The 27140-nt window shown below is 35.9% G+C and overlaps 2 protein-coding genes across 3 annotated transcripts; both read right to left on the bottom strand.

Moving 5' to 3' along the window:
• Window positions 1–1718: 1718 nt before the first annotated feature.
• Window positions 1719–14673, bottom strand: ctdnep1b (CTD nuclear envelope phosphatase 1b). Of its 2 annotated transcripts, none has more exons than XM_067418258.1 (7): window positions 14062–14673; window positions 11628–11694; window positions 11338–11456; window positions 7570–7758; window positions 7338–7449; window positions 3024–3108; window positions 1719–2939 (listed from the first exon to the last, which is right to left on the bottom strand). In XM_067418258.1, the coding sequence occupies exons 1-7, from the start codon at window positions 14173–14175 to the stop codon at window positions 2879–2881; spliced, it is 747 nt and encodes a 248-aa protein (XP_067274359.1). In that variant the 5' UTR covers window positions 14176–14673; the 3' UTR covers window positions 1719–2878. The 2 variants fall into 2 exon arrangements, with proteins under 2 accessions (XP_067274359.1, XP_067274439.1); XM_067418338.1 differs by having other exon boundaries at window positions 7431–7449.
• Window positions 14674–17775: 3102 nt separating this feature from the next.
• Window positions 17776–26967, bottom strand: elp5 (elongator acetyltransferase complex subunit 5). The gene is made up of 10 exons (XM_067418132.1): window positions 26914–26967; window positions 23732–23860; window positions 23494–23577; window positions 23354–23414; window positions 23175–23255; window positions 22019–22230; window positions 21521–21696; window positions 21351–21446; window positions 21168–21268; window positions 17776–19075 (listed from the first exon to the last, which is right to left on the bottom strand). The coding sequence occupies exons 3-10, from the start codon at window positions 23546–23548 to the stop codon at window positions 18967–18969; spliced, it is 891 nt and encodes a 296-aa protein (XP_067274233.1). The 5' UTR covers window positions 23549–23577; window positions 23732–23860; window positions 26914–26967; the 3' UTR covers window positions 17776–18966.
• Between the last annotated feature and the right edge of the window lie 173 nt (window positions 26968–27140).

Raw genomic sequence — 27140 nt, 5'->3', positions numbered from 1 at the left:
GTCAGTAGTGGTGAAGTCTGTGGCTAGGTGCTTATCCAGATGGATGTTGAAGTCCCCAAGCAGAATCAGAGGAGTGCCATCCTCAGGGAAGCTAGAAAGTAACACATCCAACTCCTCCACAAAGTTACCGAGGTGACCTGGAGGACGATAGACCACTACAACATGGATTTTAACAGGGTGAGTAATAGTGATTGAGTGTGATTCAAATGAACTGGCCGATAGAGATGGTAAGGGATCAAATTTCCAATCATTTGAGATAAGCAAACCAGTACCTCCACCCCTCCCAATTGGTCGAAGGGTGTGAAAAAGTAAAATTAGTTGAGAGGGCTGCAGGAGTGGCAGTGTCCTCTGGTTTGATTCAGGTCTCAGTTAGGGCCATGAGTCCCAAGAGATGAAATAAAGACTGCTTTTTTTTTTACAGCAGACTGGCAATTCCAGAGACCAATTGGAATAAAGAGTAAAGTAGCAGAGGATTTATGTAGACTGCGCAAATTATTAGGATTGTGCTGCAAAAATGTTTCTGTACTTTTCCTCGGAACTTTGCCTCGATAGAGCCCTGTCGTGGAGGTCTACAGACAATTCCTTGGACTTCATGGCTGGGTTCGTGCTCTGACATGCTGTTAACAGTGAAGTGAACCTTATAAAGAAAGGTATGTGCCTTTCCAAGACGTGTCCAATCAACTGAATTTACCACAGGCGGTATCCAATCAAGTTGAAGAAACATCTCAAGGATGATCATTGGAAATAGGATGCAACTGTGCTCAAGTTTGAGTGTCATTGAGTGTTTGAGTGTTCAAACAAACTTCTTTCACATTGTCATTATGAGGCATTGTTTGTAGAATTCAGCGAAAAAAAATATTTTAATCCATTTTGAAATAATGCTTTAACAGAACAACAGATGCAGAAAACTGAAGCGCTGTGAATGCTTTACGGATGCACTGTACAGGAGAATATTGCAGCACGGCTGGTTTCCTACAATTGAAAAGTTCTTATCTAAAGAGGAATGGTTAGATGTTATTTTTCAACAAGACAATGCAAAAACAACCAAGAAGTTTAGATCATAAGGTTCATGTGTTTTGGCTAAAGTCCAGATTTGATTGCTCAATGAATCGGATCATGTGACATTGGCAATCCGAATCATTGATCGATTCACTGATTCACAACCATTTGAATGTTTATTTGAGGATTGAACACAAACAAGGAAGACAATGCTGAATAAAGTCGTAGTTTTTGTTATTTTTGGACCAAAATGTATTTTCGAGGCTTCAAGAGATTCTAATTAACCAACTGATGTCACATATGGACTACTTTGATGATGTTTTTATTCCCTTTCTGGACATGGACAGTATAGTGTGCATACACTTAGATACGCTGTCGGACTAAATATAAAATATCTTAAACTGTGTTCTGAAGATGAACGGAGGTCTTACGGGTGTGGAACGACATTAATGACTCACCCTAATGACATCAATTTCATTTTTTGGGTGAACTAACCCTTTAAAGGACCACTTTCTTTCTGCTTGGCCAAAAAAATAAATCCCCCTGAAGAGTGTGTGTGTGTGTGTGTGTCTGTGTATATACACACATAATTTATATTCAGTACACTTAAAACAATCATACAATCTTTTTTTGTGTTGTTGTTTAGAAGCAAAAGGTTACACAACTACTAATTTTGCAGAAGATACTTTTAACACGGCAAAAGAAAACTGAATCCAGAGTATAAGATAGTAACACGTTTTTATTAGTAACGTGCACAGGTCTATGGACTTGTGTCCCAGGAAGCTGCCTTGAGACTTAACAAGTGTTTGATTGATGAGAATAGAACTGACATTATCTGACAGGTGCACAGAGAAACCAACAAGGCCTTGAGTAAAAAAAAGGTGTCTGTTGCTCAGTCAGCTCTTCAATACAATGAAGTACAAGTTTTATAAATTCAAGTCTTGTCATTATTACATTTTCAGGAAAGAAAAAATTGTAAAAAGGCGCGCAAGTTTTGCGGATTTCATAATCAACCACATACATTCTTGTAGAGAAGAATTAGAGCAGAAAGGCTTAAAATCTGTCGTTTAGCTTCTTCAAAGCACATATTCTATTACATCCTCCCTGATAATCAAGTTAAATTCATTTACTGCCAAAAATAAAATAGGATGAGAATTGACCAGATAAAACGTAAGAATTCGCCGCAGAATATGGAGAACATTATCTTCCACATTCTGAATTTGGAGAAGGTCTACCATACAAAAGTCATTAAAACCCATGTTTTCCAAGACAGTACCTCAATAATTCACATACACAACTCTACAACAATAACCCTGAAATCTACTGGTCTGTGTCATCAATAGTTTTTCCAGTGAACTCTATTAGATGTGCAGAGTGTCGGGGGGCTTTTTTAAGCCAGTCCGTTTAGCAGATCTCTGTTTGTGCCACCTTTAGAAGTGAGGTATGACGTCCCAAGCTGAGATTAAAGATGCAAGTCATGAAAAGGTCTGTTTTATCTTGCCTCAGTATCCAGCCACTCCATGTCTTCAAAAAATTAAAAGAAAAAAAAACACCAGATGTCCTCATTCACACATAGCACAAACATAACTCACACGCGATCAGCATAGGTAGAACTGTAAGGCAGAGACTCCATTCTGAAGAAGGGGAAAAAACCTAGGCAAAAAAAAGCTTCCTTGACATCCTAAAGTTTGCCTATTCCATCCCCTTTGAGTTCAGGATTGACTCTCCTCCAGATAGACCTCACGCAAGGCCGTTTTTGGAAGGCAATGAGTCAAGAGTTGAGGGAGAATGAGCAGGCGGAAGTCAGATAGGGAAGCAGTTGGACAAAACGAAACAAAAATAAAAAGAACGGACTTGAAGAAAGCCCTCGGTCGGATGATCACCAGAGTCGATGCTGGTGGAGATTTCTGCTCAGGACGGACCGCACGTCTGCGGTGAATCTGAAGAGGGAAACACATAATGAAGTTTAAGTGAACAGCATAAAAATCCTTGTTACATCTTTTAGTTACTTTTGAGATCCTTACCTAAGTGCATCCAGCATGGGCAGCAAGTTAAGAAGTGCTGTGTCACTGGGGTCACTAAACCATGACTTTATAGGTATTGCATTATCTATGGGTCAGAAACAGAGATATAGAAAACAATTACACACTCAAACAAAAAACTGGGAAAACAACCTTTTCTCAGTTGACTACTTTTATTAAAGCAGCAATTAAACAGGCTTTCAATAAAACTTGGCTCCCTATGTGGTAGAAAGGTAAAATAATTTCTGAAATTGTGCTTCTTAACTAGAGAAAACAGAAAAAAAGCTGTTATTTTCATAACCCATAATGCACTTTGGATGTGCCATCCAAAGCCACTTACAGTCTGCCATTGGACAGCCTTGACCAAAGTAAAGTATTGCTTGAGTAGGAAATACTTTTTTAGCAAACTTTAAGTCACAACAGTGGGTGCAAGAATGCAAAGAATAAAGGTTTAGCAGCAGTGAGTTATTTCCAGTTTCCAGTGAAGGATCCAGTGTTGTAGGCAGTGGATAAAGGCTGCAAATGATAGTAAATAATTATGGAGAAAAGACTCAGACGGAAAACCTAAAAAAAATGGTTTGTAGTCATTTAAAAACAAAATAACTATGAACAGTGTTTTTAGATGAAACAGTGGAAAAAGTGCCACTCATTTAGAAGAAGAGAAACAGGAAGCGCCTTCTGTCAAACCTCCCAAAACAAAAGGCTGTCCTTTAGGCTGCTGCCATAGTATTTTCCATAATGCTTACTGTTTAAAGAGTAGATGAAGTGCGATACAATTTCCATTGATAACCCTACTATAACAGTTTTGTGTCAATCCGACAGTTCGTGGGCAGGGACACAAAAATGAGGAAAACCAATCTGTAGCTGTTTAAAGGACTTTTTAGCGACTCCAGGTAATAAAGAAAAAGGTAAACATTATTAATTTATATATACACTAAAGACATTGTAATAATACAAAGCAGGTTGGGAATTGGCAAACTTACATTTAAATCTAAATCTATACATTTGCGACTAAATGTGTGGTTCCATTTATTGTTGCTTTGCAAATATTTGGGATATAAAAGATTTCCCCACACAGATTTCTCAAAAGGTTGGTCTGACCAACAGAAATCTGCTTGGTTAGAAAGTGACTTCAAACATCGCTACACTATTTACAATGAAAATAGACAGAGCTTTTTTTGCCAAATTTCTGTAATGTGACAAAACTTTTTTTTTTTACAGAAATGTAAAATGTGTATTATTCAAGACCAAGCAATTCATTTATTGATAAGTGTCCGGTTGCACCAAGTTCAAACTTAGCCTAGTTTTGACGTAAATGGGCACTAAGTTACAACTTATGCACTACAAAATATTTTTGCATTGCACCATTAAAGGTGCCCTAGAATGAGTTGAAACAATCTGTTGAATTGTTCTCTGATATCTACATAGAGGGTATGTGGCTTATTTAAGGGCAAAAATTTTACAGATACAGTTTTACAGGTCCATTTACAACCCTAGAAATTGTCCCTAGAATGTAATGCTCTGTTTTTGCCTTTTTTGGAAGAGTCATTAATATTAAAATTAGAGCTCTGCTCTGATTGGCTTATTTCAGCAGCTCACAGCAGTTCAGTTGTTCAGTGAAGCGGCTTGTAAGTCCTGACCGCCCTGACAGAACACAGACCGACTGAATGACACTTTAAGCAGAACATCTCAAATGGAGATTGCTGAAATGCAGCCTACTTGTGTATTGGTGTTTTCAGATCATCTGCACACGAGAGAGAGATCACTGGTAAATATGGTTATCCGATTGGACATGTTTAGGTATAGTACCGGATAGTATGTGTTCTTTTCACAGAAAAGCTCTGTTTGGGGGATTTAAATTACTAAAATCTGGCAAATGAGCGAAGCTTGCTTGAAATGGGCCAAACAAACGAACGATCTTGATTTAAATTGTTGCGGTATCTGATTATAAACATCAACCATGACTGTTGACATTTTTTATCTGTGGGAAGGCTAGAAAAGTCCTCACGTCTCCTACACAGCCTGGAACATGACGTGTCCATGAGAGCTGCTGTTTTTGCTATCCTCGAGTGTCGCTTGTTTACCCGCAGTCCCAATGATTCAGCTCCATCAGTTCCGCCTGACAATGAGCATTTTTGGACAGATGCAAATGTTGGGGGCGTACACATAAATGATCCCCAACAATTGCATCACGGTTGGCCTTATGTTGAGAAGCACTTATTTTTCCGTGGTGTTTTTCATGCATGAGATTTACATAAGAAGTAGGAGGCAATGGTGTTTGAGACTCACTGTATGTGATGTCCATGTAATGAACTCTTATTTCACTATGGCAAGGTTAACTTTGTTGCTCTGATTGGTTGTAGGTCTGCCCAATTGATGTCTTTCCTGGTTCGGTTGAAACACGCCTCATAATCACAGCGCAATGGAGTAGTTTCAGACTCATATTCTGACTAGAATTGAATATGACCACCTCAGGCTACATTTAAAATTATTTGAAACGTAAATCTACGTATAAACTAAATATTTACGGAAGCCTCCGATCAGGAATAACGGTTGGAATAGGTAATAGCAGACAGACTGAACTGCATAATAAAGCTCTTGTTTTACATGACAAGACTTCAATTCTTTACACATATGATAATGCTGATATTTACACTTACTTATATTTTAAGAGAAAACATTATATGAATAGATTACTTTGTTAGCGGCTCTTTAACATAAACCCGTGCGAAACAGCTGTGTCGCTGCGCGCAACTGTTCCATCGCTCTGTGTTGTGCATGTCATGATGTCAAATAAAATCAGTCAAAGTCAATAAAAGTAATTTCTTATGTTTTTTTGTTTCGTTTTAGTTTCATTATTTATTTATTTTTCCTTATTACTGTCGTTTCATATACTGAATGCTTCTGAATGATATTTATATATAAAAACACTTAAGTTCATAATTAATTATCGTATTTAATGGAAACGTATTTTTACCATTGGTTAACCTACATGAGGCAAAATAAGTTATAATAATGAAGGATAAACTGAAATTCAGAGCATTTCAACACAACTTCTGCTCACGTGCTATTGGATCGAGGGTAAACGTCATGTAATGCGACTACGCATTTCTTTTCGGAGACCTTACGACCTACTAGTTAAGTTCTGCTTTAAGATCAAATGGTGCAACCAAAAAAAGTACAGAGTTAGTTACGAACTAGCTAGTAGTTACTAAGCCTCTAGTGTGTGCTTTACGTTCAAATTTAAGAAAAAAACGCGCGCGCGCCTCAAGCAAACCTATTCAGTAGCGCAGAAATGTATTGTCAACACTGTTCTGTGATATATCAAAAAATAGCTTAGAAACTGAAACTTTCTAGCATATATTTCTTGATAACTAAAACTCACATCTTCACTATTAGTAGGCTATAGTAGAGAGACGCTGCCAGGTAGAATTAATTCACACACAAATTCACTTACTAATGCAGTCATATAGCCTACATGTAATCTTTATTGTGCTACTTTATCTGTATCATATTCAGAACGAACAGAAATCTGTGAGAAATATAACGACCATAAGACAAAATAACTTATACAAAAGCTGTCATGTAGGATCAATAACCTTATGGGCAGCGCTGTGTCATGCCATATCAGCTGTGCACTGCACAGTGCCGCCGCTCCCATCACGCGCTGCGCGTAGGGCACCAAGTGCTGAGGGGGGCACTACGATAAATTTCTGTCAGCACAACGTGAACGCGCCACCCGCGGGCACCATTAAAAATGATGCGTAGGGCATCGAGACGGCCAGCGGCGGTACTGACTGTGCACAAGAAGACCGGAGTTCGAGTCTCAGCTCAAGGTTCAGGTTTATATTTTTTTTAATTAATGACGTCATCAGAGACTAGTCGACGTCGACTCGACTTTCATCACATAAATGTCGAGTTTAAAAAAATGAAAGTCGTTCAACCCCTAGCATGCATGATCAACTTTATAATTTATTTCCATTATGTTATTATAACTTTATAATTTATTTCCATTATGTTTTCAGAGTAAAACATATACATATATATATATATTTTTTTTAAATAGGATAATTCATCAGAAATTGTTTGGATTCTAAACATTTTCTGTATACGAGTATATATTATATATTAAATCCTAATTTTACGCATGGCATACATTACTGTGATGCTGAACATGCTTAACATGGTCAGGCTAAAATGGCCTCAACTACACAACTACAGATATCATGCAGAGAGACCAGCTGGGCAACCGCTCACACACAAGTTAATCCTGCAAAGGAAGCAGTGCAAACTACAGCGAGTTGTTTAAAGTCTTACCTGGATGACTGCGATATGCCCCAGGCGAGTTGTCAAGAATGACTACACTTGATAAGTCATCATGTACAACGGAGAGGTCTTTAATATAACTACCTGAATCCAGTGTACAGTGCTGCACAAGATACAGAAACGGAAAGTTTTGTTGAAATATATCCTTGACTGATTTCTGCCTTTTCCATATTTCTCATAGGAAAAGTTTAAGAACAATGAAATGTGAAGTTTCAGTGGTTACCTGTCTGTAGTATCTTCTTTTCAGGATTCCCTTGTTGTTATCCAGCTTATCAGCTACTGCAGAGCCATATATCTCCATACTAGCAGTGAACACTACTAACTCATACCACTGACTGACCACCTCTAAGAAGAAGTCGACATGCGGCCTTTTATGTACAAAGAATCTGACCGGGTGTTTGTCTATTACCACCTGAAAGAAACGACAGTTAACATGAGAAAATGAAATGACACATTTGGAGTTAATTCAACTAATAGTGATATAACAGTTATTCATGAATAATCGAAAAGGTTTTAAAATAATAATAATAATCAGGGCTGTACAGTGCAACATGCACTGGCTACGAAAAATTGGTCTGTGCAATGAATATTTTTACCACAGCAGCATGTGTGTGACAGTTTTGCATGCATGTAAGACAGGTCCGTTTGTTTATATGGCGTGAGTTTGTTCGGTGCAAACTTTTTTCCCTGCTCGTATGCCCTACAGCTTTCATGGTGATGAAACAAGAGCCACTTCATTCATGTTACGTTATGTAAATACATTTGCGGAACGAAGCAGCTCCTGCTTCTTCAAGTTTATTGACACATCAGAGTGATGAACTGCATGAATGCATGGATGAGTAACAGCACAGAACAAATTATGGGGGTGATAGGGGGATGTTTGGAGAGAAAAAAAATCCTCTAATTCTCAAATCCTCTAAACCAGTTGTATTCAAATGACGGTCCAGTTCCAGACCACAACTTAGTTCCATCTGGAGCATGGGTCACAATTGTGGCATTTTATCGTTTCTATAGATTAAAGTGAGCAATGTAAAAAACAACAGAGCGGAACAACCCACAACCCCACTGTAGTCATTTATGGTAATGATCTTTCTGCACTACATCCTCTAATATTTTTATCTAGAGCCAAACGCACTTCATCATTTAAGCCCTTTCCGCTCCGTGCGCGTTCTCTCTCCTGCTAAAAACGCTAAAGCACCGTATTAAGAGCAGCAGAGTACATGCTTATTTTAACAGCAGAAGCTGAAACATGGTGAGCAGCAAAACAGATACTTTTGCTAAAATGCTGTATAAAAAGAATATATATATAGAGAGAGAGAGAGAGAGAGAGAGAGAGAGAGAGAGAGAGAGAGAGAGAGAGAGAGATAGATAGATAGATAGATAGATAGATAGATAGATAGATAGATAGATAGATAGATAGATAGATAGATAGATAGATAGATAGATAGATAGATAGATAGATAGATAGATAGATAGATAGATAGATAGATAGATAACTTAAAAAGCTTTATTTTGTGCTCATTTTGAGTTTATTATTAGATTGTTTGTTTCAATAGTTTATTACTTTGAGCAACATATAAAAATACCTTATTTTAATATTTTGTTGTAAACCCTGCACCCCGTTTTCTCAGTCCCAAAGACTTCTATGTACCATGTAACGGTGTTTAAATGTAAAAATAAAAAAATAAATAACAGCCCGATAAAACAACTGATCTTACCTTTTTATATTCATATCCAGGAGAAATATTTACTTTTTTGTGGTAAATATTGGTAAAAATCTTAGACATCACTGCTTTGGCTCTCGGGGCCAAAGATTCCCATCTTTGATGAATATTTTGAGTGTTTTCTGATTTTTTCTTTTAAAAAGTACTACGGCTGCCCGATGGAAATGTACTGTTCCAAAAAAGTATTGTCCGGACCTCCCCTCGGAAGGAAATATAGAAACCGGACCTCTTGGAACTTTAAATGAATACCCCTGCTCTAAACCAACAGAAAGTAGTAGTGAGAAGTAGTTTGGCAGAACAATGTCAGATCATATTGTCAAACTTCAAATCTAGGCTTTGTTTTTATGTCAAGCACGTTCAGGAAGATTTAAAGATTGTTTTGGAAGGATGTGGATATTTATCTTGAGGATGTTATGTTAAAAATGTTTCATGTATATTTTATTTCATTTTACGGAATAAAGATTTATAAATAGATTATACAGATTAATAAAATATATTATATGTATATATACTCTGTGTGTGTGTGTGTGTGTGTGTGTGTGTGTGTGTGTGTGTGTGTGTGTGTGTGTACATATATACTTCACCCACCCCAAAACAACTATTTAATGACGTTATTTATGTGACTGATAATGTATATATTATGATTTATTTATTTATTCATTCATGCATAGATATATATTTAATATAAGTTAACAGGAACTTTTGATGAACTACACTTCCACAGCATGTATTAATCTTTAATGTTAATTTCAACATTTACTTATAAATACATAATATTTATATTAAAATCAAATGTAGTGTTTGTTAACATTAGTTGATGCACTGTGAGCTAACATGAACAAACAATGAACAGCTGGATTATTATTAACTAACATTAACAAAGATTAACAAAAACAGTAAAAAAATGTATTGCTCATGTTATTTAAAGAAATAATAAAACTAATGTCAAAAAATTAATCCTTTATTGCAAAGTGTTACCATATATTTAATAAAATAAATATTTTGGTCACATCACCCAACCTTAAAAAATGGGTTATTGATGTGATTGATAACATAATTAGCATATATATAGCATGCATGATGAACTGCATTATTTATGGTTGTTTTCAGAAAAGGCAACAGGCGTTTTATACCTGTTAGGCCTGTGCAATAAAACTTTAAACATCTGTTTTTTTTTTTTTAATAAAATTTAACGAACAGTCCTGATATTATTATACTATATTTTAAATATAGTTTCTCATTGTAATATTTTTATTTTATTTATCATTTTAATATAACAATGGTAATTATTATTATTATAGTTAAAGGAACACTACACTTTTTTTGAAAATAGGCTTATTTTCCAAGTACCCTAGAGTTAAACAGTTGAGTTTACCGTTTTCAAATCCATTCAGCCGATCTCTGTATCTGGTGGTAGCACTTTTAGCATAGCTTAGCATACATCATTGAATCTGATTAGACCATTAGCATCCCACTTAAAAAATGACTAAATTCTTTCAATATTTTTCCTATTTACAACTTGACTCAGTAGTTATATTGTGTACTAAGACCAACAGAAAATGAAGAGTTGCGCTGTGATATCATTGTGCCGCTGCACCCATGGGATGGCAGCAAAGTTCCCTGATTATTACGCAGGAACGAGAGAATTGTCCCTAACCATATCGGTCTAAAAAATAAATAAAAAAAATCACAGCTTTTCATTTTCCATATGGTCTTAGTACACAATGTAACTACATAAGAATCAAGTTTTAAATAGGAAAAAAAATTACCTTTAAAAAAATAGAGTCTTGGGTCATTTTTGATCATGATGCTAATGGTCTAATCAGATTCAATGATGTATGCTAAGCTATGCTAAAAGTGCTACCGCCAGATACAGAGATCGGCTGAATGGATTCAAAAATGGTAAAACTCAAACAGTTTATCTCTAAGGGACTTGGAAAATGAGCCTATTTTCAAAAAAAGTGGAGTGTTCCTTTAAATATGTAAGGTCATATTTTAATATTTACCATTATAATATTTATACATTTTATCTTATTATTATTTTGTTAGAGCAACAAATGGCAGCTGCTAGCTGATGAACTATTTTAGAGCCAAGCATTACTAGAAAAAACTTTAATGTACAAAATAAATCTCCATGATTTTTGCTGGCCTGTAATCACAATCACTGATATTTCTAGGTTTTCAATGAGCGTGGGAACCTCTGTCTATATATGTGCATTTTATAGTGCAAATTTAATGTACTCAGTAACAAAAATATTTCAACTTACTTTAAGGATGAAGTCTGGCGGTGTCCCAGGCCGTACTGTAGGTCTCAGGACCCCATCGTGATGCGAATGGATCAATGTTTCGTCGAGATCTAAAACTAGGATCTTTCGCTTCACGGTGTCTGAGCATGAATAAAAGACACAAACTGACAGGTTAGTCAACGGAAATCAGCATATGAAAAGACTGCAAGTTCAGCTGCCTCAGAGGCAATTAACACTCAGATCAGGCATGTTAAATCTCACTGGCAGCTTTCTGTTGTCATAACAATAACTTCAAGAAAAGATATACTCACTGAGTCGGTTTCTGGAAATGGGTGACAATGGTAAAATGTCATATCGCACTGTTTGATACTGGATTATCTAGAACAGGAAGAAGACAAAACAGGAAACAGCCACCTCAGTACAGCACAGGGCATGAAGCGTGTACAATGCAGCAGAGGATATGTGTGCACAGCTTTTACAGTTCATTTAGCATGATATAATGGTTTTAATGAAACATTACATTTTATAAATTCACAACTTTTCAGAGTTCACTAGACTCCGATGAAAAAAGAACATTTAAACATTACATGAAAGCACAATACAAATCTTGTTATTAACTAGTGAAGTATGTGAAACTTTAGATGATCCAGAATTTAATTCGGAAAAATATTTAAAAAAATGTAATTAATAAAAATGTACAGTAAATAAAGAATATACAGAAACATTCCAGCTAGTGTCGCTATCCATCCATTGCATTTTCAGTTTTTTTTTCCTACATTTTTTTTTGCTGAACTTTACATAAAGTTTTAAAATATACTCATTATATTTTTTAAAGTAATATTTAATTAAAAAGGACTATTCAACATTGGCATTAGGGCACTTCTCTCCAGGTTCAAGACTGGCATCAAACTAAAATAAAAATGATAGTAAAATAAATATCCACAGATAAAGAAATAAATAATATTCATGATTCATGAAATATAATCATAATCAATATCGGTTGATCATTAATATTTACTATAGAAATCTCCATTCCTAATATGCTATTAAAAACATTTCTAGGCCCAGAAATGGACAATTTAGCTGCTAATTCCAGGGTTTCCAGTTACATGTTATCCTGTTGTGTTATGTCTGTGTTCTATATCTCCGTTATATTTCTCCACACTCAGTGTACATTTATGCTTGTCTTTATGCCAGCTGCTGTTGTGTTTATTGTAAAGTGACCTTGAGCTAGAAAAAGCACTATAAAAAATAAACATATTTTTCCCATGACCGTGAGAACCCTAAATAAATAAAAACAAACTTGGTGTCCTGGACTTGCCATATTTTACAAATTGCTCAATTAGCAGCTTACTCAAGTACACAACCTTCTGGAATTGAACTGAGCTCAGACTCAGATCGCTTTCTTTTTAAGAGGTACAAGACCCTCTGCTTCGGTCCATCGCTCACCACAATGTGGATACTCTTCCTCTCTTTCTCCAAATCCCTCTCTTCTGAGCTATCTTTAGCTCTCCCAGCTGTCTAAAAGTGTCAGCGGAACTTCGGAGAGCACAGCCGAGCGAAACTGCCAGGGTGACTTTGAAATGGGGGCTGTTTATTCCCAACTCACATTAGGCCTCAATAAGGACTCATTCATAACGTCGGGTCAAGCTGAACTGACCCGATGCTTGCACGGCTGTTAAGCATGTTTAGAGAAGTAACTGCTACTCCGGCACCCATATCATAGTCCCAGACCAGTAATACTTTTATAATTGCATCTTAATGATCATCTTAAAGATTATTATACAACTGGCTTGCCAAAGCCTGTTGTGCACAGAGGGATTACAGCCGGTTTTCCGAGCCAAAGTGTTTACATACTCTGAGCTAAAGCATGTGACTCATTTATCAGCTAATTCTTAAAAACAATGACCTATTGGTTATTCACATATTATTATTATGTTATAAATTAATTCATAAAATATAAATCCTTTATTTTTATAAATATATAAAAAAAAATTTGTGCCAATACAATTTACACATATCTATGATCATTACTGCTTTAAGGCTTACAGTAAAAAAAAAAAAAAAATATATATATATATATATATATATATATATATAAATCATCATACACATACAGATTTAGTTTTAGTACATTTTGTATTAGTTATTGGAGTTGCCAATAGTTTTGGTAAAAACAACAACACTGGTTGGAAATAAATAAAAATTACTTATTTCACCCCGCGGATCATTAATCATTTAGGCGCATAGTAAAATGTCAAATAATATAATATTAATGAATTCAAATAAAAATGTGTCAAGCCTTGTTTTACATTAATGGTTCATGTTTGGCTGTTGAATAACACATTTACACATTTTAGAAGTTGACAAATCTGCTGTCATTATATTCTGAAAGTCAAGTGCATTAAATGAAATCAGTTATTCATGTTATTCTTCATAACCAGTAAATCTTTGTTCTTCACAACATGTTGTGCGGTTACCAACTAAATAATGGATATATCTGTATCTTTAATGAATCACAGGCCCCTTGCACAGAATAAAGATGATATAAAAGCCACTGCCTGTAGAAGATAGAGAATTAACTAACTATACCTAGCATGTTATCCAAACATTAGTCAGTTTGATAACCCAGACAGGTGTTTGTTTTCCCTTCAGACGCCTGCATGACCTGCATTTAAGTTCAGTGCCATGTCATGAAACAAAAGTTGCTCAAAACACGAAAATGACACTCTTTTGCCCACTCACCGTTCGTACGTGCTTCCTGAGGATGTATAAAAAGAAGCTCCATAGCCTGGATGTCACGCCGAGGAAAGTGCGCACACCGAGCAGACATTGGCGGGTCTTTAGCATGTCAACCATAACACCAGAGTCCGAGAGGTGTGATTTACACCGCTGACAAGAGCAATACAACACACCTGTGGAAATGAGATCCTGCCAACCATTCACAACTTCACACTGGAGCGTCCCGACGCACCTCGCGCGCCTTGATATGATTCAAATAAACGTATGAAGGGTGCTAAAGTGCAGCATTCACAAAAGTGCGTGTGGAAAATATCACTTGGTGAATGTCTTTATCCTTAGAGAGGTAGTTTCTCTGTCCGGCTCTTCAAATGCTCGGTGGCTAAGATGGTCAAACAAACTGGAGTGTCGAACAAATATCTCCGTTCTGCCAAAAGCCAAGGGAAGTGTGACTGTCCATCTGCTGCAACATTAAAACCAACCACTTTTAGATGATCTGTGAAAAAGGGGAAAGAAAACGCGTACAATTTCCCAGCGCCGAGAACAGTTTAAAGCCAATACGGTAGAGCAACACGGGCCGCCATCGCTTCCCTGACGTCACTTCCGCGAAGAGACATAAAGTTTAGTGATGTCCGGTTCGCGAACGAATCGTTCTTTTTAACCGGATCTTTATAGTGAACCGGTCGAACCAGTTCACCAAATCGAACTGAATCGTTCTAAACGGTTCGCGTCTCAAATCAGGGCTGATCCCACAAATACTGTAGATATTAACTTTCTGCCATCAGTGACAGTCTCTCAAACTAGAAATAAAACGAATATCTTGAAGTAGATGCTGTAACTCCAATCGTTAGCTGAAGTGAGGCATGTTTTGCTGAGAGATCTGATGAACTCACGAGCAGCTGATACTGAGCATGCGCGTGTAACCGAACGTACCGGTTCGGTTGTCGGATCCTCGGATCAGCAGTACAGAATCAAAACCGTTTCTATCGGACACGTTCGATACTGAGAACCGATGAGCCGATGAGCTGCGCATGCGTGTTATTTGTTCAGAGGAACGAAATGCAGGTTAAGTGTATTTAAAACTAATCACGTTTGGAAACATTATAACAAAGCTGTCACTGTATTATTTTAAAGTTTTGGAAACAATAGATTGTAAAACGGTCAAATTAAACATTTATTTGTTTTATCAATAATGCATGATATTTTCAGGAACAGCTTTTATCTTATTTAATTTCTAAGTCGATAAAGATTTTAAAATACATGTAATCAAAACAGTAGGTTTGATATTCAGCTTGCAGCACCCTGTGCTCAGCACACACACACACACACACACACACACACACACACACACACACACACACACACACACACACACACACACACACACACTGATACAGCGGTTCTCGAGTCAGATCGACCGGTTGCAACGGATCACCGGTACAGAATCGAGAACCGTTTCTATCGGACACGTTCGATCTTTCGGACATGTTCGATTCTGAGAACCGGTGAGCTGAGATACTGAGCATGCGTGAGAGCGTCGTAACCGAACTGTTTCTCTCGGACTGGGACAGCTGATGCTGATAATACATGAGCCCGGGTGAACACTGAGGATTTGTGTAAGTAGGCCTATTATGTCAATGTATGTTTATTTAATCCGTGTAAAACATCAGTGTTTGTACGACAGTGACAGTCTCTCAAACTAGAAATAAAACTAATATCTTGAAGTAGGCTAGATGTTGTAACAATCGATTCAGTTCGATTTGGTGAACTGTATTTAGTGCTGTTGCAAAACATAAATGAAAAAATGTTTCCAAGATGATGATGATGTCAATTATAATTATTACTATACTAAGTTTTGATTACAAATACTTTATATGGATGCGTTTGAATGTATTTTCATCCGCCGGGATGATAGAAATGACGTCATTACGTAAAGACGTAAAAGAACCGGTGATCCGGTTTTTTGAACCGGATCACTGAAACGAACTGTCCGAAAGAACCGGTTCGCGGAAAAGAACCGAACTTCCCATCACTAATAAAGTTTGTGCTCACGTGGCCGCGGTGGTTTTTCAAAAAAGACTCTTTCTCTATTCAAACCGTGGGACGTTTCCACAATTTCTTGTCATTTCCTTTCTTTCACTGATAAAAAGTGGTGAGGTAAAGAAAACAATTATTATTTTTGTTATAGGCCTATTCAATTATTAAAAAGAACATGCAAAAGGTTTGGTGTAGTAATGCGATTTTGATCTCAATGACTTGAACTTTTTGAATTCACTCACCAAAAGACTGATTCAGTAGCCTTTTAGAGTCACCACAAAATCTAAATGTAATTTTTAATATGGAATATTGGGGTATTTATTATAAATGAGTTAACAGTGCACATTCTTTTTTATTTATGTGCCTCTTAATTTTTCACCAAAATAACTTCTCCCTCTTGCAGAACATCTCTTCTCTGATGACATGTTTAACAGCGCGAGGGCGGGACAACCTGTCACTCACTTGAGATCGACCAATAGCAAACCACGGCAACCTAACCATCCAAACAATTCACCATGGCAATTAAAAGCCCCGCCCAACATTTTTCCTTGCTCATTTCAGGTAGACTTTAGCGTTCACGTGGCCCTGGTGGTTTTCAAAGACTTGTGAGTTCTCAATTAAAACTGCAGGAATCTTCCACAATTTTCTTGTCATTTAATTTATTTTACTGATGACAGTGATGGAAGTAAAAAAACAACATGTTTTTTTTTGTGATATTAAATTGTTAAAAATAACAAACAAAAGGTTTGGCATAGTGATGAGATCCCAATGACTAAACTATTTTGAATTTGCTCACCAAAAGATTAATTGAGTAGATTTTTAAAGTCACCATGAAATAAAAATGTAATTTTGGAATATTTGAGTATAAATAATTTATCTGTGCATGACTTCAGCAGTTTGACACGCGATCCAAACTGCTGAAATCACGTGACATTAGCGATCCGAATCTTTGATCGATTCACTGATTCATAACCTTTTTAATCTTTCTTTATTTACGTGGGTCATTTAAAATTTCTTTATTTGAAGAAATGTATTTTTGATGCTTCAAGAGATTTTAATCAACCAATAAGAATCTGATGTCACATATGGACTACTTTGATGATGTTTTTATTCCCTTTCTGGACCTGGACAGTAAAGTGTGCATAGACTGCATATGCTCTGGGACTAAAATATAAAATATCTTAAACTGTGTTCTGAAGATGAACGGAGGTCTTACGGGTGTAGAACAACATTAGGGTGAGTCATTAATAAAGAGACATCAATTTCATTTTTGGGTGAACTTACCCTTTAAGCATGTTTGTTATGCCAGTAGTTATCAGTATGATGATACTGTCGATTTTTGATTTTCAGTGTAACGCTCTATGAAGCACAGCTCCTACAGAAATCACTTTCAAAACAAGCAGCTTACTTTCAGTCAGGGCAGTGATTTCGCATGACCCATTTGGAAAATGAGTGGGTCACTTGTTTTGCCGTTGCATGAAATTTTGTCCTCAAAAAAATCTGCTGAATAACATTAAATGTGACGGCACTGTAAGATTGAACAACAAATAGATTTTTGGTGATGGCTCGATTCATAGGACTTAAAGCTTTTGAATTCATTAACCTAAAAGATTAATTCAGCAGAGTGTCTTTTTCTTTTATTCACCCCATGAATTCATTAATGAATATAATTCCTGATGGAAACAAGTTTTATTATTCTTTATTCGATTTTTTTGTGTTTGTTGCGAGACTCCAGAAACCACAGAAAACCTCAACCTCACCACAAAGGTAGGGAAGGAAATGTTAATAGCGCTATTCAGCAAAACTTAAAGGGATAGTTCACCCAAAAATCATCTCGCTCAAGTTGTTCCAAACCTGTATACATTTCTTTGTTCTGTTGAACACAAAGATATTTGGAATAATGCCTGTAACCTTGTTTGCAAGGTAGAGAGTGATCAGGAGGAGGAAGATGACAAGAGAGGAAGAGAGTAGACCTTCAATTACCACAATTCTTGTACTTTTTTATATTTTCATTTTGCTTTTTATTCCGTTTTGTTTTGTTTGAACGCTGGGCTTATTACTGTTGTGAATTAAAAACCTTTGTAGTGTGTAAGGGCATGATTAAACAATAAGTACCGTAGTTTAAAAGTGGTTTTGTGTTTGTTTTGTTAAAGCAATTCACATATAGGGATTTCCATGTACCGTCTACCCCTGCCACCCTGCCAAGACCTCTTGCCACCCCTTTGGCCCCCCCATGTAAAATTTTCTAGATCCGCCACTGTTGCAAGGTTATAAACATTCTTCAAAATATCTTCCTTTATAGAGGTTTGGAACAACTTGAGCATGGGTAAATGATGACAGAATTTTCATTTTTGGGTGAACTATCCCTTTAAGTCAGTGAAAACCTGGAAAAAAATGTGTACAATTTGTATGCATGTTTATGACTTTTAAATTTAATTTTATTGATCATTTATAGTACTTTATCTTATTTTTTTAGCATGACAAAGTTTGGGGATCATCCCATGAGCTTTGTTTAAGAACTCAACCAACAAGTGAAAAGCATGTTGAAAACCCCTCCATTGATTTCAACATGTATAAAAAACTGAATTAAATCAAATGAGCTCAGTAATAAGTCAATAATAATCATAATTGGGCAATTATGCTTAAAACATTTTCAAATCAGTCCTTGAAAATAAGTGTTTTCATCCACCAATACAAAAACTGCATAACATTACTAACACTTGTTCATTCATTTATATGTCAAAATAACATCCTTAAAGTTTGAGACCACCTTAGACTATTTGATTAATAATAAAAGTGAGTATCATAAATAAATAAATAATAAAGATGTATAAGACATTCCCAGATTTAGGTCATGATGTGGACTGTCTTCATTCACACATCAAGATCATCATCTGGATCCTCCTCGTCAAAGTCATCGTTGGCATCAGGCTCGTACATGATCCGTCCCGAGCCAGGAGTCGGCCTCAGAAGAGCTGATTTTCTGGCGGGGAAAACAGATTGCAGCATGAAAGACTGAACCTCTGACATCAAATGTATTATTTTGAAAATAACTTGGTGATATTTTTAAAATTTCTTGGTGACATCTTGGTTTACAGTGTCCTTGTTACATATTTCACATGCACGTACTATATTAATTCCAGGAAACTTTACATAATTACATGCAGCCAACCCTAAACCAAACCAAAGGTTTAACCCTACAGTAAGTATATGTTCTTCATAAATATATATAGTTCCACTGTAATAACAAGTACACCTTAAAATAAAGTGTAATCGGATTTGTTATAAAACAAGCTGATTTTTTTACAGACTATTAATATAATAAGTTATTATTGTTAACTATAACTATGAAAAATAGTTTTTGTTAATTGAAATAAAGCTAAAAATAAATACTAGATAAAAAACTTAAAGGTGCACTGTGTGGTTTTAGCGACATCTAGTGGTGAGGTTGTGAATTGCTTCCCTCGCTTTCAGAGCACAGAGCAGCTACGGTGGCCAACACAGGACAAAAATGTTGTCGTCAGAGAGAGCAGAGAGTAGTGGTGCGCGGTTATATCCCTGGGTGCCACGGATAATCCGCAGTTCAGGCGGGTCAAGTAATAAAAAATAACATTCCAAATATTGCGAGTGGGTCACGGATGGTTAAGAGACAAACCATTAATGTGTTGATTTTAATAAAAACACAGAACTCTCTTTTCACGGTAAAATGCTATGAATATACATCACTCTTACTTTTATTTTCAGCTAATTTCAAGAATAAAGACCGCAATGTGAGAAGAGAGAAGCATTAACACTAGTATAATTAGTTTTGCTATTTTTTAATTAAGACAAGCGTGTTTTGAGCTTCAGGATGCAATGCTGAACATTTATCAAATAAAAAATTTATTTAAAAGTTTATTTTGCGGCAGTTTGCACGTCAGCTTGCTGAAGAAATACAGCTAACGTTACTCATGAAAGCAACCAGCATGAACGCACATGCATCACCGTCATTGTGATGTGTAGAGTGTTTTATGGAACTTGATATATTTCATATCTCCGAATCAAGATTTTTAACAAATAGCGTAACAAGCTGTAAGCTGTCAGTGAGGAGTTACGCATTCACACACACACACACACACACACACACACACACACACACACACACACACACACACACACACACACGTGCATGAATTTGAAAGCACGTGGTTTCAGAGCTGCATGCTTTCGTTGATTGTTTTCATTGATGTGCTTTCATTGTATTTCCCACATCCCATCATATTTATAGCCCCTAACGTAGTCATAACAAATTGTGTTGTAATGATAAATAATTAGGCCAACCATAAAATGTAGATCTTTATGTGTGATATACTTTATCTGAATTAAATACAAACATCTCACGCTTTGCTCATGTCCCAGTAATTATCCCTGGACCATATAGGTTGCCGACACTTGGTTTAAATTAATTTACACAAAAATTTATATGTAATTTATATATAATTTAATTTCACAAGAGCCAACGGGTTGCAAAGTGTACATTTTTTAAACAATACCATTATCGTCTCCATGTAAACCACAAAAACACACATTTGTGAAAACCGTGATGTCATACGCTTGTGTATTACATGTTTTACAGTCTATAGGCACGTAGAGTTTCTTCACAAAGAGATACGTTTAAAAGATGGCTGCAGAGTGAAATTACTTGGCTTCAAGGAACTTTGATTTTACTAATGCTACTTTCATGTGCTATTGGAAATTTCCCACTTCTGAAGTTTTGATTATGAGCTTGTCGCATTCAAGTGCTTTATTGTTGGACAGAATAGAAATCATTATTATCGTAAATATCATGAAGACATTCTTATTAAAGCCAAAAATATATTTAGCATCCCATTTATTGGCAACCAATTAAACATTCACCGCTCTATCTAGATGGTGAGCTTGCTGACGATTCTGGAATTATGGACAAATACAGACTATTTTTGCTGTGTATAAAACATAAAATATGCTTCAAATGGTTATTCATATATGCAAATATCCACTAGCACTCTAACATCAAGTATAAGATAACACTGTTTTCAACAATAGAGGCCTCTTACTTCTCTTGGCTAAATACAAATGGCAGTGCCACTTTCTCTTTGGCTTTTCTCTCCTCCTCAGACAGGCGTAGATTGAAGGTCAAGTTTGATGCTGGATCAGCCTGCTCAGACCATAATGAAAGACAAACAGTTACAACAACAACTCCATCTAAAGTCACTGAGAATCAAAGCGGCTTTGCTCACCTCCGCTACATCTGGCTCTTTCTGCACATGCCCAGGTTGACGGGCTTTGGCGTGTACAGAAAGGGTCGCATCCTCGGACACGTTGAAATATCCTTCCTATAAATTGATTACAAACGAATGATTTTAGTTTAGACTCACAAGTTTATTCAGAGTAAAAACGTATGTCTTACCTCTTGCATAACTTTGCCTGACTTTGTGCGCCGTGTGGTCGTAGCGACAGCATGATGTTCATTTATTGCAGGTGCCACTGAGATAATAGTACTGGCTAAGTGGCTTACAATACCTACAACACCTAGCAGATGCAAGTCTGTATGCAGGAGACCGATAATAGTTTTAATATCTCCTCCTAGTGGTCAGCGAGAAGAAGAAAAAAACGAGCATTATTTCCTAATTCTTCAATGTGTCTTCAGGTCTTCATGCCTGCTAAATACCTCACTACAAAGCAAACCTACTGTGAGATGATCAAGCTAGATTTCTGACTATCACAGGCTATATTTGGTCACAAGACCGTAACAATGGCCGTCTTTGAACCTTTCTCCCCATACAACGTAGGACCACCGTTTAGAAGCAATTACCACATAAATCACCACGATTCGCCTGGGACAGCCCAACTTTTATATGTACCAGGCATTAAAGACAACACAGTATGCCATTGAGAAATGTCTCACCTTTTCTGAGCTCTTGAAGTCTCTGACAGATGACAACAGGGTCATGATGTCTTAAAACCAACGAGAGAGAGTCAACAACAAGTACTGATGCTTTGGCATGCTGCGTGTCTTTGATGAGCTTAGTTATGTGCTGAGAAGTGAACTGATCTACGGTGAAAGATGATCTGCACATCCAGCCGAGGGGATCAGGGAAACCCTTATGAAAATGAAGCCTTTAAAACACACAAAACAAGAGAAAGCATGTCGGTGGCCAAAATAGACTGCATATCAGTCCTGTATGGTAAACGAATAGTATTATATTAATCAGTAATATAAAAAAATTACATTTTGCTGTTGTTTATGCACTTACAAAATGTACTAATAACCAGTAGGCCATTAATAAATTAGGGTAACATTAGTAAATACAAATAATAATAATAATAATAATAATATCCAATATAGTTAGCAAAACATAGTTAAAAAAAATGTATATATGTATATTAACAATAATAGGGTAGAAAAATAACCAGTCTTATATAATTAAAAATATTAATATTAATGTCAAAGGATGTGCATATGTGTGGCACAAATTAATAACATGGCTAAATGTAATACTTCTGCTGTTGTTTTTGTACATAACATATGTTTTTGTTTATTTAACATGTTTATTTTAAACATCAGTGGGGAAAAAAGGTAAATGCACATAATATAAAGTAACTAACAATAGCATGCATAGTTAAGGTAACAAAATAACCACCAGACTTATAAACTATATATATATATATATATATATATATATATATATATACTGCATGTATATTTAATATTCTGCTGTTAAGCATTTACAATATGTGTTTGTTTTGCATAAATAAATGAATAAAAAAGGTAATTTATAAAAAAAGAACTAAGCACTTGTTTAAGCACTTACAATACATATTTGTTTTGCAAAACTTAAAAAAAGGTAATAATTCTAGGTCATTTATTTTCTTTTGCGCAACAAATTATTTAATGTGGAATTATGTCACCACCTGGAAAAAAAACTTGAATTCTGAAGCAAAACCAGTTGGAAACAACTGCATTGATTTCAAATGAGGTGCACACTTACACACTGTCTATGATGTCAGGTGCTTTTAAGGTGTCACCCTATGCATAAGTTATATTTTTTTATTTTGCTCACTTCTGCATACAGCTTCTGTCCAAGCCAGCACACACATCTGTTTCACTCGCCTCAAATCCCAGCACATGTACGTCCTCGCCCCTTTAAAAGATTTGAACACAAATCAAACAGTATGCAAAGTGTAAAAACGTCATGGATGGAAGTCAATAAAAAAGAAACAGCTGCAGACAGGAACTTGCCTCTTCAAAGCTGCATTAATGAAACACTTGAGGATGCCACGACCGGTGCATTTGACAGTGTCTGAAAACAAGTAAACCAACAGATGATTACTAACGGGGTACTTTACTGAGACTCGTGTAAGTTGATGAAATGCAGTTACCTTGAATGAGTGTGAATCCTCCAGCCTCTGCTCCCTGTAGCACATCTAGCAGCATGACTCAAACGTTCATGTAAACACTATCAGCTAACAGAGAAACAAATCACTTTTGTGCGTGGCCAGCTACTGGATGGCTTATTACAACAACACTATTGATTAAATATCTCAAAGAACTAAGTAAAATTCAAAACGCCTGGTTATGGGTTATTGTACGATTCACGATCAACACATGTTTGATTACCGCGAATACTCAATTTCCCAAAAGCACAGCGGCTGATCGAAGAGGTCTTCTTCTGCATCGTTGTTTGCACATTTGAGGAAGGCACTAGCGTCACCTACTGTGCTGTAGTATGGACAGGATTTTTTTCAGCTTTCACAAAAACATACAATGACATTATAAAAAAGAATTTGGGGCAAACAAACAACATATCTTACAAGGTAGATGGACATATACAATATTGTTTCATGTAAATTAAGGTGTTTTTTTAGCACTTTCCATCAGGATAATCATTTTTGGTGGTCCAGAGCATCTAAAAAATTGAAAACCCCTGATATCATCTAAGAAATTTGAACCCTTCATTTCTGTCATTTCTGACTGGAGAATTTTACGCTTTGAAATCACAGCTTCACCGAAATTATATGTGACTTTTATGATACTTGGAAATGGAATGTGAACCAAAAAATAAATACATGATTGGAACAGCCTAAGTGGTCATAAAAAAATAGTCTGACTCATGGTCTTCAGTCAAAAATGATCGACCATAGGAAATTAATGTGATATTGACAAAAAATACTGATCATTTTTGTGTGCACAATCTACAAATCGGACACAATACTGAAAAAAATACACAGCAGTGAAGGGATGACACTATAAAATATCAAGAATGTGATATAGACATATCCACTCCACACACACGCACACACACCTATGAACCACTGTGTCTGTAACAGAGTTTTGAGAATATGTGAATTCAGTCATAATTCTGAAAAAGCTCACAGCAGTGAATGGTTGACACTCTAAAACAACAAGACTGTAAAATAAACACACCCATCCCCCCCCACACACAGATACACCTGAACCACTGTCATTAACGCAGAGTAATGTTTTGAGTGTATGTGAAATCAATTCAATAATTCAGTAACGATGCAGAAAAAAGCTCACCGCCGAGATGTGGTGCAACAGGGTGAATGAATGAATTGCATTGTTTTTTGTTTTTTTTTTGTTTGTTTTTTATTAAATTCTGAACCAAAAAATGGGTAACAAAATTGTGTTCTCTTTCTATCAACAGCTGGTCTGCCTTAGAAAATTGGGGGGGGGGGGGGGGGGGGATTCTGTCCTTATTTACTCATGAATGCTAGGAATTCTGTCCTTATTTACTCAGGTTGTTCCAAACCCCCACGTTCCTGAGAAGTCTTGAAAAGTGAAGCCAAAGAGTTTCTACCACCACCTGGGTGGCTGGACCCAGTATAAGTCATAAACCTCGTCCTCTCCATGTAATCGAATGAGACCAAACAATCAAATTGCACTTTAAATCATTTTTTTATCATTTTAGGTAATTTTCATCAGGCTGATGTAAGTTCAAGTGTTATTTTAGTTTGGTTTTGTCTCAAATGGAGGTGTGACGTCATGATTGACAGTTGAGATTGATAGTAGGCTACTCTGCATGAAGTAGTCACCGAGGCACAAACATACTTTTTTAGGCCTTTTCATGAGGAGATTAGAGCTTCAATTTAAATTTGTACATTTCCATAACAGTTTATTTCACACTGACATAGAGTTTTTCTGCAGTAAACTGAACTAACAAATTTTGCGGGAGTGTGGACGAGGCCTTGATACTGCGGCTCCACTTCATGCTCACTACTGCACAGACTCAGGCACTAAGGATTCTTCTGCCCCAATATCGAATACTTCTCTATTATATAGTATGTAAATAGTAAATGTAAATGTAAACAGTAAATAGTATAGTAGTACATCCAAATTACATTCATCCTATACCATATATAACATACTTTTTTTAATAAGTTCAAATGTAGCCAATACAGTACAAGATTTTAGACACATTGGCTTTTTCACAGTGGTAGAGAGCAATGGTTTGTCATCCATTGTTTTTTACAGTCTATATATTTCTAACCTGTATAATTTGTATTTTATTTTAAAGAATATGGGTAGTCAAAATTGATTTCTATAATATGGGGGGGGGGGGTACTATGGAGCTTATCAACTGTTTGATTACCAACATTCTTCAGTTATATAATATATTAAATTTTATTATATAATATATAAAATACAAGTAAATATTCATACAAGTTTGGAACAACTTAAGGGTGAGTAAATGATGACAGAATTTCCTTTTTCAGGTGTACTATCCCTTTAACCTTGATTAGTTTTATCAGTCTGGTTGTTTGTAACCCGGCTTTGTAGCCTCTAAATCTGAACAGCAAGGATATTTTTATCTTAGAGGCAGCAAAGCTATTAAATTGTCAAGGCCCAACATAACATTTAGCTCAACATTGCCCTCTGTTGATATTATACGGAACATGAGGGGAAAACAACGTGTATGTTTTTAAGATTCACACCTATACTCACTGAATTATGAGTTTGAAATGACGAACTATGGAAGGGTACAGGCTTATTTCTAAATATTTTCTTCTAAAAAATTATATTTATTCACTTTATACCTTAAGTTGTGTCAACTCCGTCAGACACACTAAAAAGCATGCTAATTTAAACTATCAAAACCAATGTAGAGTCTTCGGTTATATTGGTGTTCATTAAGGGAGCTAAATCATAAAACACATTCTAAGTGTATTATTATTGTTTGTTTTCACACTATGAACAAACCAGTTTCTAAATTCCTTTTAATATTTAAAATATATCACCAATGTTCTCAGGTAATTAAGACACAATAACATGTAGTTCCATTGATGTTGTAAAAAAATTACACAATAAACTGAAAAAAGAATAAGATATTTCTTTCAAAATTAACACCTGACGGTATAAAACACTGACGGAGTTGACAAAGGTCAAGCTGAGGCCAAATATACAGTATATGTAAATAGAATCATGAAACAGCATAAGAATAATTCCCCATATGCAAAATCATATTAAATCACATTTTACAGACTTTTTGAGAGCACTATCCATCAGATATAAAAACCTGACGGAGTTGACGTCTGATGGAGTTGACAAAATAATTTTTACCCCCACCTTAACCATGTAGAGTAGCAGTTAAATGTTTTGCCTCAGTTGTAGCTGCCTTAATAAACTTGAAATGGCAAGACTTATCCCTCAAATATTTACAGAAACGATTACACTGCAATGACAGAGTTGACATGTTAAAGCTAGGATACAGAGACTTCAATATTGTTTGTTTAAAATATTTTTAAAAATCTATCTATTATTTCCAGGACTTTGTGTCCTACTGTGAGATCCACAATAAGCAGGAAACAGTTAATGCTCCTCAGAGTTAAAGCTGCCCATGACACTGCCTGATTTATTCAGAATTATAAAAAAATCTGACAGAGTTGATGCAAAGTGAGGACACAAATCACTTTTATTTTTAAATGGAAAATATAATCCAATATTTACTTCCTGTTGTATAGATCTCCACCTTTTACTCTAACTGTGTATTTTTGAATTTGCTGCATTT

The sequence above is a fragment of the Pseudorasbora parva genome, chromosome 1 (genome assembly GCF_024679245.1).
Source record: "Pseudorasbora parva isolate DD20220531a chromosome 1, ASM2467924v1, whole genome shotgun sequence".
Taxonomy (NCBI): domain Eukaryota; kingdom Metazoa; phylum Chordata; class Actinopteri; order Cypriniformes; family Gobionidae; genus Pseudorasbora; species Pseudorasbora parva.
This window is presented reverse-complemented; position numbering and strand designations above follow the sequence as displayed.

What these genes read in the sequence shown, in the direction of transcription:
- ctdnep1b (XM_067418258.1), bottom strand. Translation starts at nt 14,175, where the DNA reads ATGGTTGACATGCTAAAGACCCGCCAATGTCTGCTCGGTGTGCGCACT. An exon ending in TCAGGAAGCACGTACGAACG is followed by an intron (nt 11,695 to 14,061) that starts GTGAGTGGGCAA and finishes TTCCTGTTCTAG; the next exon opens with ATAATCCAGTATCAAACAGT. An exon ending in AAAGAAGATACTACAGACAG is followed by an intron (nt 7,450 to 7,569) that starts GTAACCACTGAA and finishes TATCTTGTGCAG; the next exon opens with CACTGTACACTGGATTCAGG.
- elp5 (XM_067418132.1), bottom strand. Translation starts at nt 23,548, where the DNA reads ATGCTGCTAGATGTGCTACAGGGAGCAGAGGCTGGAGGATTCACACTC. An exon ending in AGGATTCACACTCATTCAAG is followed by an intron (nt 23,415 to 23,493) that starts GTAACTGCATTT and finishes ACTTGTTTTCAG; the next exon opens with ACACTGTCAAATGCACCGGT. An exon ending in CAGGCAAAGTTATGCAAGAG is followed by an intron (nt 21,447 to 21,520) that starts GTAAGACATACG and finishes ATCAATTTATAG; the next exon opens with GAAGGATATTTCAACGTGTC.